This window comes from Chiloscyllium punctatum, chromosome 14 (genome assembly GCF_047496795.1).
Source record: "Chiloscyllium punctatum isolate Juve2018m chromosome 14, sChiPun1.3, whole genome shotgun sequence".
Taxonomy (NCBI): domain Eukaryota; kingdom Metazoa; phylum Chordata; class Chondrichthyes; order Orectolobiformes; family Hemiscylliidae; genus Chiloscyllium; species Chiloscyllium punctatum.
In genome coordinates, this window is record NC_092752.1 from 4,396,690 (window position 1) to 4,412,882 (window position 16,193).

Sequence of the window (16,193 nt, forward strand, 5' to 3'; positions counted from 1 at the left end):
GCCTGACAAACCCCTCCATTGTTTGATAAGATGGTGGCTCACCATCACCTTGTTAAATACATTTAGGGATGGGTCATAAATCTGGTGTTGTCAGTGATATCTGCGAGCTGAGAACAACCTTTTTAAAAAATCACTTTCCCATTTGTGAGATCCTGCTGTGTACAAATTCAAGGACTGAATTCCCTATGATGCATCACTTCAAAATTATTTCTTAATGCACTTCAGGATATTCTTAGGTTGTGAAAGGCGCTATAGGAATGGATGAATTTATTTTAGTCTGACCACCTGGGGTGGCATGGTGGCTCAGTGGTTAGCACTGCTATCTCACAGCACTAGGAACCCGGATTCGATGCCACCCTCAGGCGATGGTCTATGTGGAGTTTACACACTTCCCCCTGGGTCTGTGTGGGTTCCCTCAGGGTGCTCCGGTTTCTTCCCACAGTCCAAAGGTGTGCAGGTTAGGGTAGAGTGTCCAGAGATGTACAGGCTAGGTGGATTAGCTATACTATAGTGTCCGGGGATGCACAGGATTGGCCATGGGAAATGCAGGGTGCACAGGATTGGCCATGGGAAATGCAGGGTGCACAGGATTGGCCATGGGAAATGCAGGTTCTAGGGCTGGGGTAAGGAAGTGGTTTGGGTGAGATGCCCTTTTGACGGTCTGTGTGGACTCAATGGGCCGAAAGTCCTGCTTTCACACCGTGGGGATTCCGTTATTCTAACTATAGCATGGTAAAGCCTAGCAAGTGGTGTTGGTGTAGGTATTTACTCAGGACTCCTCACAGAGACACAGCCAAGATCAAACTCACTCTGGAAACAGAGAGGGCCAGTAAACACATTAAAACTGACTCATCAGTCTTTGGAGCACGTGAATTCAAAGGCTTCAGAATGAAAGATAATGTCAATTTTATGTAAAGGTATATTTCTGCTTGAAAGCCAAAATATTTGAAGGAGATGCCGGAAGAGAAGGAGGAGGCGGTGGTGGTGATCATGGTTGAATCTCAGAGGTCAGCTCAACATGCTCCAGGGTCAAATAGCCAACCCTGCCCGTTCAACAGGCACACATTGTCATGGGTATATCTGAGGCTGGCTAGAGATAGGAGGATGAGATGGTACAGTTTGCTGGGAAGCTAGATGAGATTACTCTGATATCAAAAGTTACATTACTCGGACTCAATGGAAGAATAGAAACACATTGGGTTAGAGAGCTCCAATCACTGCAATGTATGTTAGGATGTAAGTAAAGAGTTGACAGCACTGTGAGGATGAGAGAGGGTGTTGTTTTGACATCAGGAGCAGCCCTGGGAGTGTAGGAACAACTCCCAATGCCCAGAGAGCCCATGGTTAATAAAGTCCAGGCAGAGTTAGCAATCTATAGAGGCAACACAATCCATGGTTACAGCTAGAGACACAGAAAACCTGCTGACGTTGGGATCTGTTCAAACCAGGAGGGTTAAAATGTAGTGATTTTACAAATATTTCCGCAACGGGCCTCTGAGTGGTCATACAAATGGGGAGCAGGTGTCGCGTGGACACTCTGGTTTGTCACCACCCAGTCACCTCTCACTCTGGGCTTTTCACAAAAAGTAACAAAAAATGTGATTGATTTTCTTTTCCCTTTGATTGGTTTACCGGTGTTCCTCTCAGTTTCTCCTTCTGTTGTCCCCCCCTCAAGGGACTAAAGGGAACAGGGGAGAAAGCAGGAACAGGGGACTGAGTTGGATGATCATACTGAATGGTTGAGCTGGCTCGAAGGGCCGAATGGCCTACTCCTGCTCATATTTACTATGTTTCTGTGTTTCCATACCCCTCTTTCTCCCTCCACTCCCCTGTTGTTACTCTGCACCACTTTCCAGTTGATCTTTTTCCCTCCTGATGAATGGCCTAAGGCGTTCGTTCTGATCTCTATGTCAATGGTGGGGAGCTACCAGGGAGGAGCACAGTGTTTGAGCTGCATCATGTTCAAACCTTGTCCCTGACAAATACCCCAACTCCCAGTCCTCCAACTTACCAATTTTCTTGGTACAGAGGTGGTTTCAGTGTGTACTGCAGGATCCCACAGACAGGAACTTGTAAATAACTGAATAATCTGTTGATTGATAGAGCTCCCCTGCAGCTTCCTAATGGCAGTGAGGAAAGAACAAGTATCGGCCAAACCCGTGACACCAACATAGAGCCATACAGCATGGAAACAGACCCTTCGGCCCAACCAGGCCATGCCGACCTGAATCCCAAACTAAACTAGTCCCACCTGCCTGCTCCTGGCCCATATCCCTCCAGACCCTTGCTATTCATGTATTTATCCAAATGTCTTTTCAACATTGTAACTGTACCTGCATCATATCCACCACTTCCACAGGAAATTAATTTCAGACGCAAACTCTGTGCAAAATATTTACTCCTCATGTCTTGATAAATCTGTCTCCTCTCACCTTAAAAATGTGCCCTCAATTTTGAAATCCCCTATTGTAGGGAAAGGACAACTACCATTAATCCTATCTGTATCCCTCATGATTGTATAAACTTCTATAAAGTTACCTCTCAACCTCCTACGCTCCAGTGAAGAAGGTCCCAGGCAAAACAGCCTCGTCTTATAACCCAAACCCTCCATATCAGGCAATATTCTTGTATATCTCTTCTGAATACTCTCCAGTTTAATAATATCCTTCCTGGAACTGGTCCAGAAGTGGACGCAGTACTCCAGAAGGTGGTACTCCTGTACAACCTCGACATGGTGCAATTTTGGGGCAGCATAGTGGCTCAGTGGTTAGCACTGCTGCCTCACAACGCCAGGGACCCGGGTTCGATTCCAGCCTTGGGTGACTGTCTGTGTGGAGTTTGCACATTCCCTCCATGTCTGCGTGGGTTTCCTTCGGGTGCTCCCACAGTCTAAAGATGTGCAGGTCAGGTGAATTAGCCATTCTAAATTGGTCATGCTAAGGCAATTAGAGAGAAATGGGTCTAGGTGGGTTACTCTCCGGAGGGTTGGTGTGGACTTGTTAGGCTGAAGGGCCTGTTTCAGCACAGTAGGGAATTTAATCTCAGTCCCAACTCCTATACTCAACACATCCACAAATAAATGTAAAACCATATTGTTCAGGACATGGGGAGAACATCATCTGACGTTTGTGTATATCAGTGTGGCACTACCTCAGCACTGACCCTCCGACAATGTGGCACTCCCTCAGCACTGACCCTCTGACAGTGCGGCGCTCCCTCAGCAATGTTACTGAGAATACAGCGATACAGGCTACAAGATTAGATGGAATTGAGGTTGACAAAGAGGACGTTTTAGCAATTTTGGAAGATCTGAAAATAGATAAGACCCCGGGGCTGGATGGGATTTATCCTCGGATTCTCTGGGAGGCCATGGAGGAGATTGCAGAGCCTTTAGCCTTGATCTTTATGTCATCATTGTCTACAGGACTAGTGCCAGAAGACTGGAGGATAGCAAATGTTGTTCCTTGTTTAAGAAGGGGAGTAGAGACAACCCTGGTAATTATAGGCCAGTAAGCCTTACTTCAGTTGTGGGTAAAGTGTTGGAAATCGTTATAAGAGATGGGATTTATAATCATCTGGAAAGGAATAATTTGATTAGGGATAGTCAATATGGTTTTGTGAAGGGTAGGTCATGCCTCACAAACCTTATTGAGTTCTTTGAGAAGGTGACAAACAGATGGATGAGGGTAAAGCGGTTGACATGGTGTATATGAACTTCAGTAAGGCGTTTGATAAGGTTCCTCATGGTGGGCTATTGCACAAAATAAGGACATTCAGGATTGAGGGTGAGTTAGTGGTTTGGATCAGAAATTGGCTTGCTGAAAGAAGACAGAGGGTGGTGGTTGGTGGGAAATGTTCATTCCTGTAGCTTGGTTACCAGTGGTGTTTTGGGGCCCCTGCTGTTTATCATTTTTATAAATGATCTGGAGGTGGGCATAGAGGGTAGGTTAGTAAATTTGCATATGACCTTAAAGTAGGCAGAATTGTGGATAGTGCCGAAGGATGTTGTGGGTTACAGAGAGACATAGATAAGATCCAAGCTGGGCTGAGGTTGGCAAATGGAATTTATTGCAGAAAAGTGTGAGTAGTTTGCTTCAGAAGACATAGCAGGAATGCAGAGTATTGGGCTAATGGTAAAATTCTTGGCAGTGTAGATGAACAGAGAGATCTTGGTGTCCAGATGCATAAATCCCTGAAAGTTGCCACCCAGGTTGATAAGGTTGTTAAGAAGGCATATGGTGTTTATTGGTAGGGAGATTGAATTTTGGAGCCACGAGATCATGCTTCAGCTGTACAAGATACTGGTGCGGCCACACCTGGAGTATTGTGGACAGTTCTGGTCACCACATTATAGGAAGGATGTGGAAGCTTTGGAAAGGACTCAGAGGAGATTTACTAGGATGTTGCCTGGTATGGAAGGAAGGTCTTACGAGGAAATGCTGAGGAAACTGAGGCTGTTTTCGTTGGGAGAGAAGAAGATTGAGAGATGACTTAACTGAGACATATAAGATAATCAGAGGGTTAGATAGGGTGGACAGGGAGAGCCTTTTTCCTTGGATGGTGAAGGATAACATGAGGGGACGTAGCTTGAAATTGAGGGGTGATAGATTTAGGAGAGATATCAGGGTAGTTTCTTTACTCAGAGAGTAGTACGGGTGTGTAACGGCATGTCTGCAACAGTCGTAGACTCCGCAATGTTAAGCGCATTTAAACGGGCATTGGGCATATATAGGGATAATAATGGAATGGTGTAGGTTAGATGGGCAGCAGATTATTTCCACAGGTCAGCACAACATCGGGGGCCGAAAGGCCTATACTGTGTTGTAATGTTCTATGTTCTATGACCCTCTGTTATAGAGAATGGAGACCTGACCTCTCAGCCTGAGGACAGGAATATCCCCATGTGGGGCAATGGCTGACAATATTTAACAATGTTTGAATGGAGCTGGTCAAGCAGTAATCCGTCAATAAAATCCGAATGAGCGGATGCTGTCAATCAGATGGAGTACTGTTTGTCCACATTCATTCCGGGGTTGAAGTGTTCATTGCCTAATTGTGGAGAGCTATGTTGTAAGGTAGGATGTGAAGGGTCTCTCTGAGCTGGGTGTGATGCGAAGGCCTGTTAACGAGTGAGTTTTTTGAGTGTTACTTTGTTGTGTATGAAGAGGTGGTAATCTGCCAATGATGTGGAAATATTAGCCCCCACAACATCGCCCTAAACCCTGTCAGTGTGGAAACACATTAGCTGCAGGTATACCAGAGCTTCTACAACATCAGAGAGCCTGCTGTTCCTCCTTGCTTTCAAACTGCTTTAATTTAGTGACTACTTTTGTGATGGAACGAGACAGTACAATTCTAGATCTAAATTCAAACCAATCCTGAACTGACCCAGGACAATGTTCATCTGACCCTCTGGAATACTGGTTTGCAGTTGCAACTCTCACACGCTCAAACTTGCTTTAAATATCGGAAAGTGGACAGCTGCTCTGACCCCCATGGAGTCTGCCTCAAGATTAGTTCACATCGCGTCTTGTTACTCCTCCCTCCTCAAGCTCACCAACCTACCTTGAGTATTGAATACAGGATTTGGGAGGTCATGTTGTGACTGTACAGGACATTGGTTAGTCCACTTTTGGAATATTGTGTGCAATTTTGGTCTCCCTACTATCGGAAGGATGTTGTGAAACCTGAAAGGGTTCAGAAAAGACTTACAAGGATGTTGCCAGGGCTGGAGGATTTCAGCTGTGGGGAGAGGTTGAACAGGCTGGGGCTGTTTTCCCTGGAGCGTCGGAGGCTGAGGGGTGATCTTATAGAAGTTTATAAAATCATGAGGGAAATGGTTAGAAAAAAACAGACAAGGTCTTTTCCTTGGGGTCGGGGAGTCCAGAACTAGAGGGCATAGGTTTATGTGAGAGGGGAAAGATATAAAAGGCACCTAAGGGGCAACCTTTTCATGCAGAGGGTGGTACGTGTATGGAATGAGCTGCTAGAGGATGTGGTGGAGGCTGGTACAATTAAAGCATTTAAGAGGCATTTGGATGGGTATATGAATAGGAAGGGTTTGGAGGGATATGGGCCAGGTGCTGGCAGGTGGGACTAGATTGGGTCGGGATATCTGGTCGGGTTGGATCGAAGGGTCTGTTTCCATGCTGAACATCTCTATGGGTCTCAATGATTCTATGACTCATGGTGTATCAGAGATTTGATCTTCAAATTGACACTCTGGTTTTCAAATCCTTCCTACATTGACTCAGGCCTCTTTGATCTTGTCATTCCCTCTATCTGAGTGCTAACCAGCTCTCTCCATATTCCTCTAATCCCCGCCTCATTAATACATCCCACTTCCCTCTCTCCTCATTGGCAGCTCTCTCACCTCCCTCTCTCTCAGCCTCACCACCTCTCTCTCCTCTTTTAAGACACTCCTTAATATTTACCTCTCTGACCAAGATTCTCATCTCTTTTTAAAGTTTCATTCAGGGAGTTGGGTGTCACTGGCTGGGCCAGTATTTTTGCCCCGTCCCTAGTTGCCCCTTCAGAAGGTGGGGGTGAGCTGCCTTCTTGACCCGCTGCAGTCCACGTGCTGTGGGTTGACCCACAATGCCCTTAGGGAGGGAATTCCAGGATTCTGACCAAGTGACAGAGAAGGAACAGCGATATATTTCCAAGTCAGAATGGTGAGTGGCTTGGAGGGGAACTTTCAGGGGGTGGTGTTGTATGTGATGCTGCCCTTGTCTTTTGGAAGTGGTTGTGGGTTTGGAAGGAGCTGTCTGAGGATCTTTGGTGAATTTCTCCAGTGCATCTTGTAGCTGGTACACACTGCTGCTACTGAGCATCGGTGGTGAAGGGAATGGATGCTTGTGGATGTGGTGTGAACCAAGCGGCTGCTTTGTCCTGGATGGTGTCGAGCTTCTTGAGTGTTGTTGGAGTTGTCCCCATCCAGGGCAAGTGGGGAGTATTCCATCACACTCCGGACTTGTACTTTGTAGATGGTGGGACAGGCTTTGGGGAGTCAGGAGGTGAGTTACTTGCCGCAGTATTCCAAGCCTCTGACCTGCTCTTGTAGCCACTGTATTTATGTGGCAAGTCCAGTTGAGTTTCTGGTCAATGTCCTGTTCTGTCCAAATGTCCTTATGCGATTCAGTGTCAAACTTTGATTGGAAACATAGCTATGAAGTGCTTTGCAATGTTTTGCTGCATTAAGATGCTACATAAATGCAAGGTGCTGTTGTGAGCAGTTCTCAGTGATTCAGAACAACCTAAAGTGAATCAAACCTCTGCTCTCCTTCCTGCATTACACTCCACTCCCAGTTTATCATGTTAACGGACTGAGTAAAAACAAAAGAAACCTTCCTCATTAACTAAATTAATTTGACAAGGCTCACCTATATTTTTATACAGAACAGAACAACATCACTGCAGAAGTAATGAATCAGTTTGAAGGGCTTTTAGAGCACATTAAGGTGCTACGTGAATGCAGGTCCTCCCTTTCGTCAGGGAGTTGTGATTTTTGGATTGTTGCTTGACCCTGTTACTTTATAATATTGACATTTGGAAGATTAAAAAGTCAAATTGGTTTTCAGTGTGTGTATAATCCCTGAACAGAACCCCATCAGTAAGAGTCAAGTAAATAAGTGCCCCCTCCCAGCTGTGAAGGACCAGATATTTCATCCTCAGTATGTGCAGTATGATCAGTTAGAGTTCCACCAGCAGTCCCTGAGTTCAAGAAATAGCAACAACAGCAATGTGCATTTATGTAGCACCTTTAGTACTCTCGAAAGTGTAGGCCCTGGAGCAGCAGCACGGTGGCTCAGTGGTTAGCACTGCTGCCTCACAGCACCGAGGACCCAGATTTGATTCCAGCCTCAGGTGACTGTCTGTGTGGAGTTTGCGTATTCTCCCCGTGTCTGTGTGGGTTTCCTCCGGGTGCTCCGGTTTCCTCCAAGATGTGCAGGTTAGGTAGATAGGCCATGCTAAATTACCCATACTGGTCAGGGATGTATAGGTTAGCCATGGGAAATGCAGGGTTACAGGGATGGTGTGGGTCTGGGTGAGATGCTCTTTGGAGGGTGAGTGTGACTCAATGGGCTGAATGGCCTGCTTCCACACTGTAGGGATTCTATGAAAGTGCTTCACAGGGTATGGAGTCAGACAGAGGTTGATACGGAGGGCAGGGCCTTCCTGTTTTTGGACTAAGTCCAGAAGTGGGAAAGTGTCCAGGAGAGAAACCTGTGCCAGTCGAAATTGAGAGAGCCCAGGCAATCTCTGGCAATCAGACAGCTGATTGGCTGCCTGCGTTGGGAAGTCCCTGAGTTATTGGGCAATCTGAAACTGCCAGCCCCAGCACTTGGCAGCAACGCCCCACTCCACAAAATCAGAAACCCAGGATGAGAAACCTCCCACACGCCAGGTACATGTGGTCTGGAGGGTTCCCACAGGGTGAGGGCTGATGGGCGCGAGGGGTTCAGGCTGCTCAGAAACAAGGGTGACTCTCAATGCTAACCATTGGCCTTTCCCCCCACCCCCCACCCTCCCCTCCCCCCCCGGGTCCCATGTCCCCACCGAACCCTCCATGAATTGTGCTCAGACTGATGTCCTCCTATCTCCCCAAACTTCCACTCCAACAACCTGCCCATATTAAAAAGATTGGCCAACTCTTCCTTCTCCCACCTCGAGCTGAAATAATTGTAGTGGGGAGGCAGGGTGAGGCCCTTAAGTCCTCATTGACTTCAGATGGAGATGAGGAGGACCTTCCTCCCAGAGGGGAACGGATCTGTGGAACTCTTCACTGTAGAGGGCTATCAAGGCTGGGAGAGACAAAGTTTTAATCATCAAAGGGAATCAAGAGGTTGTGGGAAAAGGTAGGAAAGTGGAGTTGTGTGTATGAAATGAGCTGCCAGAGGAAGTAGTGGAGTCTAGTACGATTACAACATTTAAAAGGCATCTGGATGGGTATATGAATAGGAAGGGTTTAGAGGGATATGGGCCAAATGCTGGCAAATGGGACTAGATTAGGTTAGGATATCTGGTTGGCATGGACGGGTTGGTCCCAGAGGTCTGTTTGCGTGCTGTACATCACTCTGACCCTATGATCAGATCAGCCACGATCTTACTGAATGGTGGAGCAGACTCGATGGGCAGAATGGCCTACTCTTCCTGTTTAGAGACAAAAAAAATTGCAGATGCTGGAATCCAAAGTAGACAAACAGGAAGCTGAAAGAACACAGCAAGGCAGGCAGCGTCAGGAGAGAGAGGGAACACAGCAAGGCAGGCAGCGTCAGGAGGGAGGGGAACACAGCAAGGCAGGCAGCATCAGGAGGGAGAGGGAACACAGCAAGGCAGGCAGCATCAGGAGGGAGAGGGAACACAGCAAGGCAGGCAGCATCAGGAGGGAGAGGAACACAGCAAGGCAGACAGCGTCAGGAGGGAGGGGAACACAGCAAGGCAGGCAGCATCAGGAGGGAGGGGAACACAGCAAGGCAGGCAGCATCAGGAGGGAGGGATACAGCAAGGCAGGCAGCGTCAGGAGGGGGAGGGACACAGCAAGGCAGGCAGCGTCAGGAGGGAGAGGGACACAGCAAGGCAGGCAGCGTCAGGAGGGAGAGGGACACAGCAAGGCAGGCAGCATCAGGAGGGAGAGGGACACAGCAAGGCAGGCAGCGTCAGGAGGGAGAGGGACACAGCAAGGCAGGCAGCGTCAGGAGGTAGGGGAACACAGCAAGGCAGGCAGCATCAGGAGGTAGGGGAACACAGCAAGGCAGGCAGCATCAGGAGGTAGGGGAACACAGCAAGGCAGGCAGCATCAGGAGGGAGAGGGAACACAGCAAGGCAGGCAGCATCAGGAGGTAGGGGAACAAGCAAGGCAGGCAGAATGTTTGTTTTTTTATGTTGTTGCTGTTGTGTGGGAGCTCTGAGGCCAGCCTGCTGACTTCAGACAACAGTCACACAGCAATGCTGCTCCCTCCCCAGAGTTTGATTTGGGCAGAGGCAGTGAGATGCAGGGGTTCGAACCCAGCACCATGCGACCCTACCAACTACAGGCACCCAGCCTCTGAGACACATCAGGTCACCACACTTTCCATCAAAGAGGAGTGTTAAGGAGGAGAGAGGAAGGGGGATGGAGGGTGCGGGGTTGGAAGGGGGGATGGGGGTGGCAGGATTAGACAGAAGCTCAGAGCCCCAGCAGCTGAAAACTCTTTGAAAGGTCAAACCCAGATCTTCCCCACCGCCTCACCTTTTTGAGTGTGTTCCATTGAGGAACCAGTCAGAACTATACAACAGTAATCGCTTGCCTAAGGCCATAGATGACAGAATCGTTACAGTGCAGAAAGAGGCTATTCAGCCCATCGTGCCTGCACCAGCTCCATCCCCTAACGCCAATCTCCTGCCTTTTCCTCACTTCCCTGCACACCGTTTCTAACGAACTAGCCATCTAATCCCGCCTGGAATGCCTCGGTTGAACCTGCCTCCTCCACACTCCCAGGCCCGAACTACTCACTGTATAAAAGTGATTTTTCACACTTCACCTTTGCTTCATTTGCACAATTTTCCAAATCTGCACCCTCTCTTTTTTTCTTTGATGGGCAAGAACAACTTCTCTCTGTCTAGATAAGATAAAATATTTTGGCTTCCAAACAATAATAGATGGAGATGGTATCATAAAAGTTTTGGAATATCTTTCTGTTCTATATTTTAATCTCTTGTGAGCTATTCCAGTTGTGGCCAGTTAAAAATAGTGTCTGGTTGCTACCATCACAATATAAAGGATTTTTTGGTTGAACTTTCACCCTTGCTTAAATAACTCCCTTCTCTGTGAATAGATTCAGACTAGTTCCACGTTTGTGAATGTGGTTCTATTACCCAAAGCCTCTCTTTAACGTGGTGTTGACTCTGGTATGGAGGTATCTGCCCACCCCCTTGGTGGTCATTATTGGTGGTGATGGGGGTCTTGCTTTTAGCTGGACAGTCAGCAAGAATTCACCATTCCCTCTTTTCAGGATGCACTGCTGGATGGAGCATCAATCAGGTGTGTAACTGGGCAGCGGTGATCCCATCCCCACCCCATCCCCTGAAGGCAGCCAATCCAAGACTCTAGACTGAGCTCTACATTGCTCAGTGGCGCCACTGTGAAGCCACATGGTTGTGGCCGGTACTGCTACCACTCACAGGGTTTTGTTTTTCTTTCTCTTTTTGATTTTTTTTCCCCAGCCCCCAGGGTGTGTGTGTGTGCAGGTGTGAGACACAGTGAGAGACACAAGGTCACAAGGTGCACGAATCTTTATTCAATTTCCACCACCAGGAAGAAAGGAAACACCCCATTGGCCAGTGACAAGCCGTGCCCTACACATCAAAGGGCAATGCTGTGTGATCAAACAGTGAAGGGGAGGGCAGGGACTAAATCAAAATAGAGTTGGAGGGGGAAATAATGCACTCCGCTACCACTCACAGGTTGAACTGCTGAGCAGATCAGTGATTGGATATGATTTGATTGATTATTGTCACGTACTGAGATACAATGAAATGTATTGTTTTGCATGCCAACCAGGCAAATTACGCCTTTCATAAGTACATCAGGGTAATAGAACAGAATGCAGAATATAGTGTTACAGCAACAGAAAAGGTGCAGAGTAAGGCTAACTCTAATATATGAGGGTCCCTTCATCAGCCTGATAACAGCAGGGAAGAAGCTGTTCCATAATGGCAGGAGAGGGTCCAGCAGGTTTAGGGAGTGGTGTGAGGAGGAAGGGGTTGATTTCCAGTGAATCCCATCCATGATTCTCTCATTTTCCAAATCTGGTTCCTTCAGCCATCAGCAGAACCCAGTCAGATATCAGCCTGCTAACTGGGAACCCAGTCAGATATCAGCCTGCTAACTGGGAACCCAGTCAGATACCAGCCTGCCAACTGGGAACCCAGTCAGATATCAGCCTGCCATCTGGGAACCCAGTCAGATATCAGCCTGCCATCTGGGAACCCAGTCAGATACCAGCCTGCCATCTGGGAACCCAGTCAGATACCAACCTGCCAACTGGGAACCCAGTCAGATATCAGCCTGGCTAAATGGGCATGGTGAATATTGATACCATCAGAATGAGGACACTAAAGTGAAGTATAATTGTCCACCTGAAGTTGTTAATTGGCAGCAACAAAGGAAGTCCAGCAGGAGCTGCCCACGAGGCTTCCAGTTCTTTGGGCTAGTGAGGCCAGAAACAGGGAGATAATGGACTGAACGTGTGGTTGGGGACCTTTTGCAGGAAGCAAGGATTTAAATTCTTGGATCACTGGGGTAAGTTTTGTGGTAAGCATAAATTCTACAAGAGAGACGGTTTGCACCTTAATTGGTTAGGGACTAGCATTCTGGCAGGCAGGTTTGCTACTGCAACACAGCTACATTTAAACTAAGTAGCGGTGGGGAGGGGACAAACTGGATGTTTAAGAAGGAAATTGAAGGGAAAGTTAGAACAAGGGAAGTCAAGAAAGACAACTGTATCAATGAGGCAGAAAATTCAAAAGGGATCATGCTGCAAGGGTGAGTGAAATAGGAGCTGATGGGAAGGGTGAGGGCAGTAACAAATTAAAAATACTATACATGAATGCACAAAGCATTAGAAATAAGATGGATGAGCTTGAGGCTCTTTTGGAAATTGGCAGATACGATATTGTAGGGATAACTGAGACGTGGCTTCAAGTGGACAGGGCCTGGGAAATGAATATTAAAGGCTATACGTGCTATCGTAAGGACAGACTGACGGGCAGAGGGGGTGGGGTGGCCATGTTGGTAAGGTATGATATTCAGTCTCTTGCGCAGGGGAACCTAGGATCAGGGGATGTAGAGTCAGTGTGGATAGAGCTGAGAAATACTAAGGGTAAAAGGACCTTCTTGGGAGTTATCTACAGGCCCCCAAACAGTAGTTTGGATGTTGGATGTAAGTTGAATCAGGAACTGAAATTGGCCTGTCGCAAAGATATTACTACAGTTGTTATGGGGGATTTCAACATGAAGGTAGACTGGGAGAATCAGGATGGTATTGGACCTCAAGAAAGAGACTTTAAGGAGTGCCTCAGAGATGGATTCTTAGAACAGCTAGTGCTGGAGCCCTCCAGGGAGAAGGCAATTCTGGATCTGGTATTGTGCGACGAGCCAGAATTGATCAGGGACCTCGAAGTGAAGGAGCCATTAGGAAGTAGTGACCATAATACAATAAGCTTCGATCTGCAATTTGAGAGGGAGAGGGTACAATCGGTAGTGACAACATTTTTGTTGAATAAAGGGAACTATGGAGCTATGAGGGAGGAGCTGGCCAAAGTTCAATGGTGCAATACCTTAGCAGGGATGACAGTGGAGGAACAATGGCAGATATTTCTGTGTATAATGCAGAAGATGCAGGATCAGTTCATTCCAAAAAGGAAGAAAGATCCTAGGAGGAGGCATGGGTGGCCGTGGCTGACGAGGGAAGTTAAGAAACATATAAAGTTAAAAGAGAAAAAGTATAACATAGCAAAGATAAGTGGGAAAACGGAGGACTGGGAAGCTTTTAAAGAACAACAGAGGATTACTAAGAAGGAAATACGCAGAGAAAAAAATGAGGTAAGTAGGTAAACTGGCCAAAAATATAAAGGAGGATAGTAAAAGCTTTTTTAGGTCTGTGAAAAGCAAAAAAATGGTGAAGACTAAAATTGGGCCCTTGAAGACAGAAACAGGGGAATATATTACAGGGAACAAAGAAATGGCAGAAGAATTGAATTGGTACTTCAGATCTGTGTTCACTGGGGAAGACACGAGCAATCTCCCTGAGGTAACAATGGCTAAAGGATCTGAACTTCAGCAAATTTATATTTGCCAGGAATTGGTGTTGGAGAGACTGTTAGGTCTGAAGGTTGATAAGTCCCTGGGCCTGATGGTCTACATCCCAGGGTACTGAAGGAGGTGGCTCGAGAAATCGTGGATGCGTTGGTGATTAATTTCCAGAGTTCGATAGATTCGGGATCAGTTCCTGCGGATTGGAGGGTGGCTAATGTTATGCCACTTTTTAAGAAAGGTGGGAGAGAGAAAGCTGGAAATTATAGACCAATTAGTCTGACCTCAGTGGTGGGAAAGATGCTGGAGTCTATTATAAAGGATGAAATTACGACACATCTGGATAGTAGTAACAGGATAGGTCAGAGTCAGCATGGATTTATGAAGGGGAAATCATGCTTGACTAATCTTCTGGAATTTTTTGAGGATGTAACTCTGAAGATGGACGAGGGAGATCCAGTAGATGTAGTGTACCTGGACTTTCAGAAAGCTTTTGATAAAGTCCCACATAGGAGGTTAGTGAGCAAAAGTAGGGTGCATGGTATTGGGGGCAAAGTACTAACTTGGACTGAAAGTTGGTTGGCTGATAGGAAACAAAGAGTAGTGATAAACGGCTCCATTTCGGAATGGCAGGCAGTGACCAGTGGGGTACTGCAGGGATCAGTACTGGGACCGCAGCTTTTTACAATATATGTTAATGATATAGAAGATGGTATTAGTAATAACATTAGCAAATTTGCTGATGATACTAAGCTGGGTGGCAGGGTAAAATGTGATGAGAATGTTAGGAGATTACATGGTGACCTGGACAGGTTAGGGGAGTGGTCAGATGCATGGCAGATGCAGTTTAATGTGGATAAATGTATGTTTATTCACTTTGGTGGCAAGAACAGGAAGGCAGATTACTACTTAAATGGAATCAATTTAGGTAAAGGGGCAGTACAAAGAGATCTGGGTGTTCTTGTACACCAGTCAATGAATGTAAGCATGCAGGTACAACAGGTAGTGAAGAAGGCTAATAGCATGCTGGCCTTCAAAACAAGAGGGATTGAGTATAGAAGCAAAGAGGTTCTTCTGCAGCTGCACAGGGCCCTGGTGAGACCACACCTGGAGTACTATGTGCCGTTCTGGTCTCCAAATTTGAGGAAAGACATTCTGGCTATTGAGGGAGTGCAGCGTAGGTTCACGAGGCCAATTCCTGGAATGGCGGGATTACCTTACACTAAAAGACTGCAGCGACTGGGCTTGTATACCCTTGAGTTTAGAAGACTGAGAGGGGATCTGATTGAGACGTACAAGATTATTAAAGGTTTGGACACTCTGGAGGCAGGAAACATGTTTCCACCAATGGGTTAGTGCCGAACCAGAGGACACAGCTTAAAAATACGGGGTAGACCATTTAGGACAGAGATGTGGAGAAACTTCTTCACCCAGAGAGTGGTGGGTGTGTGGAATGCTCTGCCCCAGAGGGCATTGGAGGGCCCAGTCTCTGGACTCATTTAAGAAAGAGCTGGATAGAGCTCTTAAAGATAGTGGAATCAAGGGTTATGGAGATAAGGCAGGAACAGGATACTGATCATATTGAATGGTGGTGCAGTCTCAAAGGCCTACTCCTGCACCTATTGTCTATTGTTTATTGTCTTACTGAGGCGGGGGGGAGAGGGGTCCCAGCCTGGTCAAATAAACCCAAACTCACCGGGGGGGATGGTTGTGGTGGGTGGGGGGGTGGGGGCGGTGTGCGGGGGAGCGGATGGACCTTCAATTCCAGGCCATAGGTCTTCACCATGATGAGCCACTTTGACCTATTCAGCAAACCCAACAAAACACAGAGGTGTTATTCAACCCAAGTGCAGCAGTTTGAAGGCCAATGTTTCAGTGTAACACCTTCCTTTTTAACAGGAAGAACATGTTTGCCGGAGGGGAAGCTATCCAGATGAACGGAGACATGCCTCACGATGGGGGACAAGGAGGTGGTGGCCATGAAATCCCAGACGAACTGAAGAAAACAGGAAGGTAGGAATCACAGGTCCAGCAGGATGACATTATTTAGCTGTTTGTATATGGGCTGTGGCCATCGCTGACTAGACCAACCTTTATTGCTGCAACGTTGGCCTGGAGCTCCTGCACCTGGTCAATCTGGTGGATCTCAAAGATGCTAGAGGAAAGGCTGGCACCTGTAGAGGGTCTAGGTCAGTGTGTTCCCCTCCCACTCAAAACAGACGGCCAATAATGCAGTCGAAAAGTGTGGTGCTGGAAAAGCACAGCTGGTCAGGCAGATACTGAGGAACAGGAGAGTCGGCGTTTTGAGCATAAGCTCTTCATCAGGAATGGCTGCTCCTCGGATGCTGCCTGACCTGCTGTGCTTTTCCAGCACCACACTCTCTGACTCTGATCGCCA

At 47.1% G+C, this 16,193-nt stretch overlaps 1 protein-coding gene across 7 annotated transcripts in view; it reads left to right on the forward strand.

Moving 5' to 3' along the window:
* Positions 1-16,193, forward strand: part of LOC140485559 (electrogenic sodium bicarbonate cotransporter 1-like) — a 219,164-nt gene that overhangs the window by 95,518 nt on the left and 107,453 nt on the right. For all 7 annotated transcript variants that reach the window (XM_072583787.1, XM_072583788.1, XM_072583789.1 and 4 more), the window contains one exon: positions 15,695-15,808. In XM_072583787.1, the coding sequence (XP_072439888.1) occupies positions 15,695-15,808 (114 nt within the window). The remainder of the gene's footprint in view (positions 1-15,694; positions 15,809-16,193) is intronic.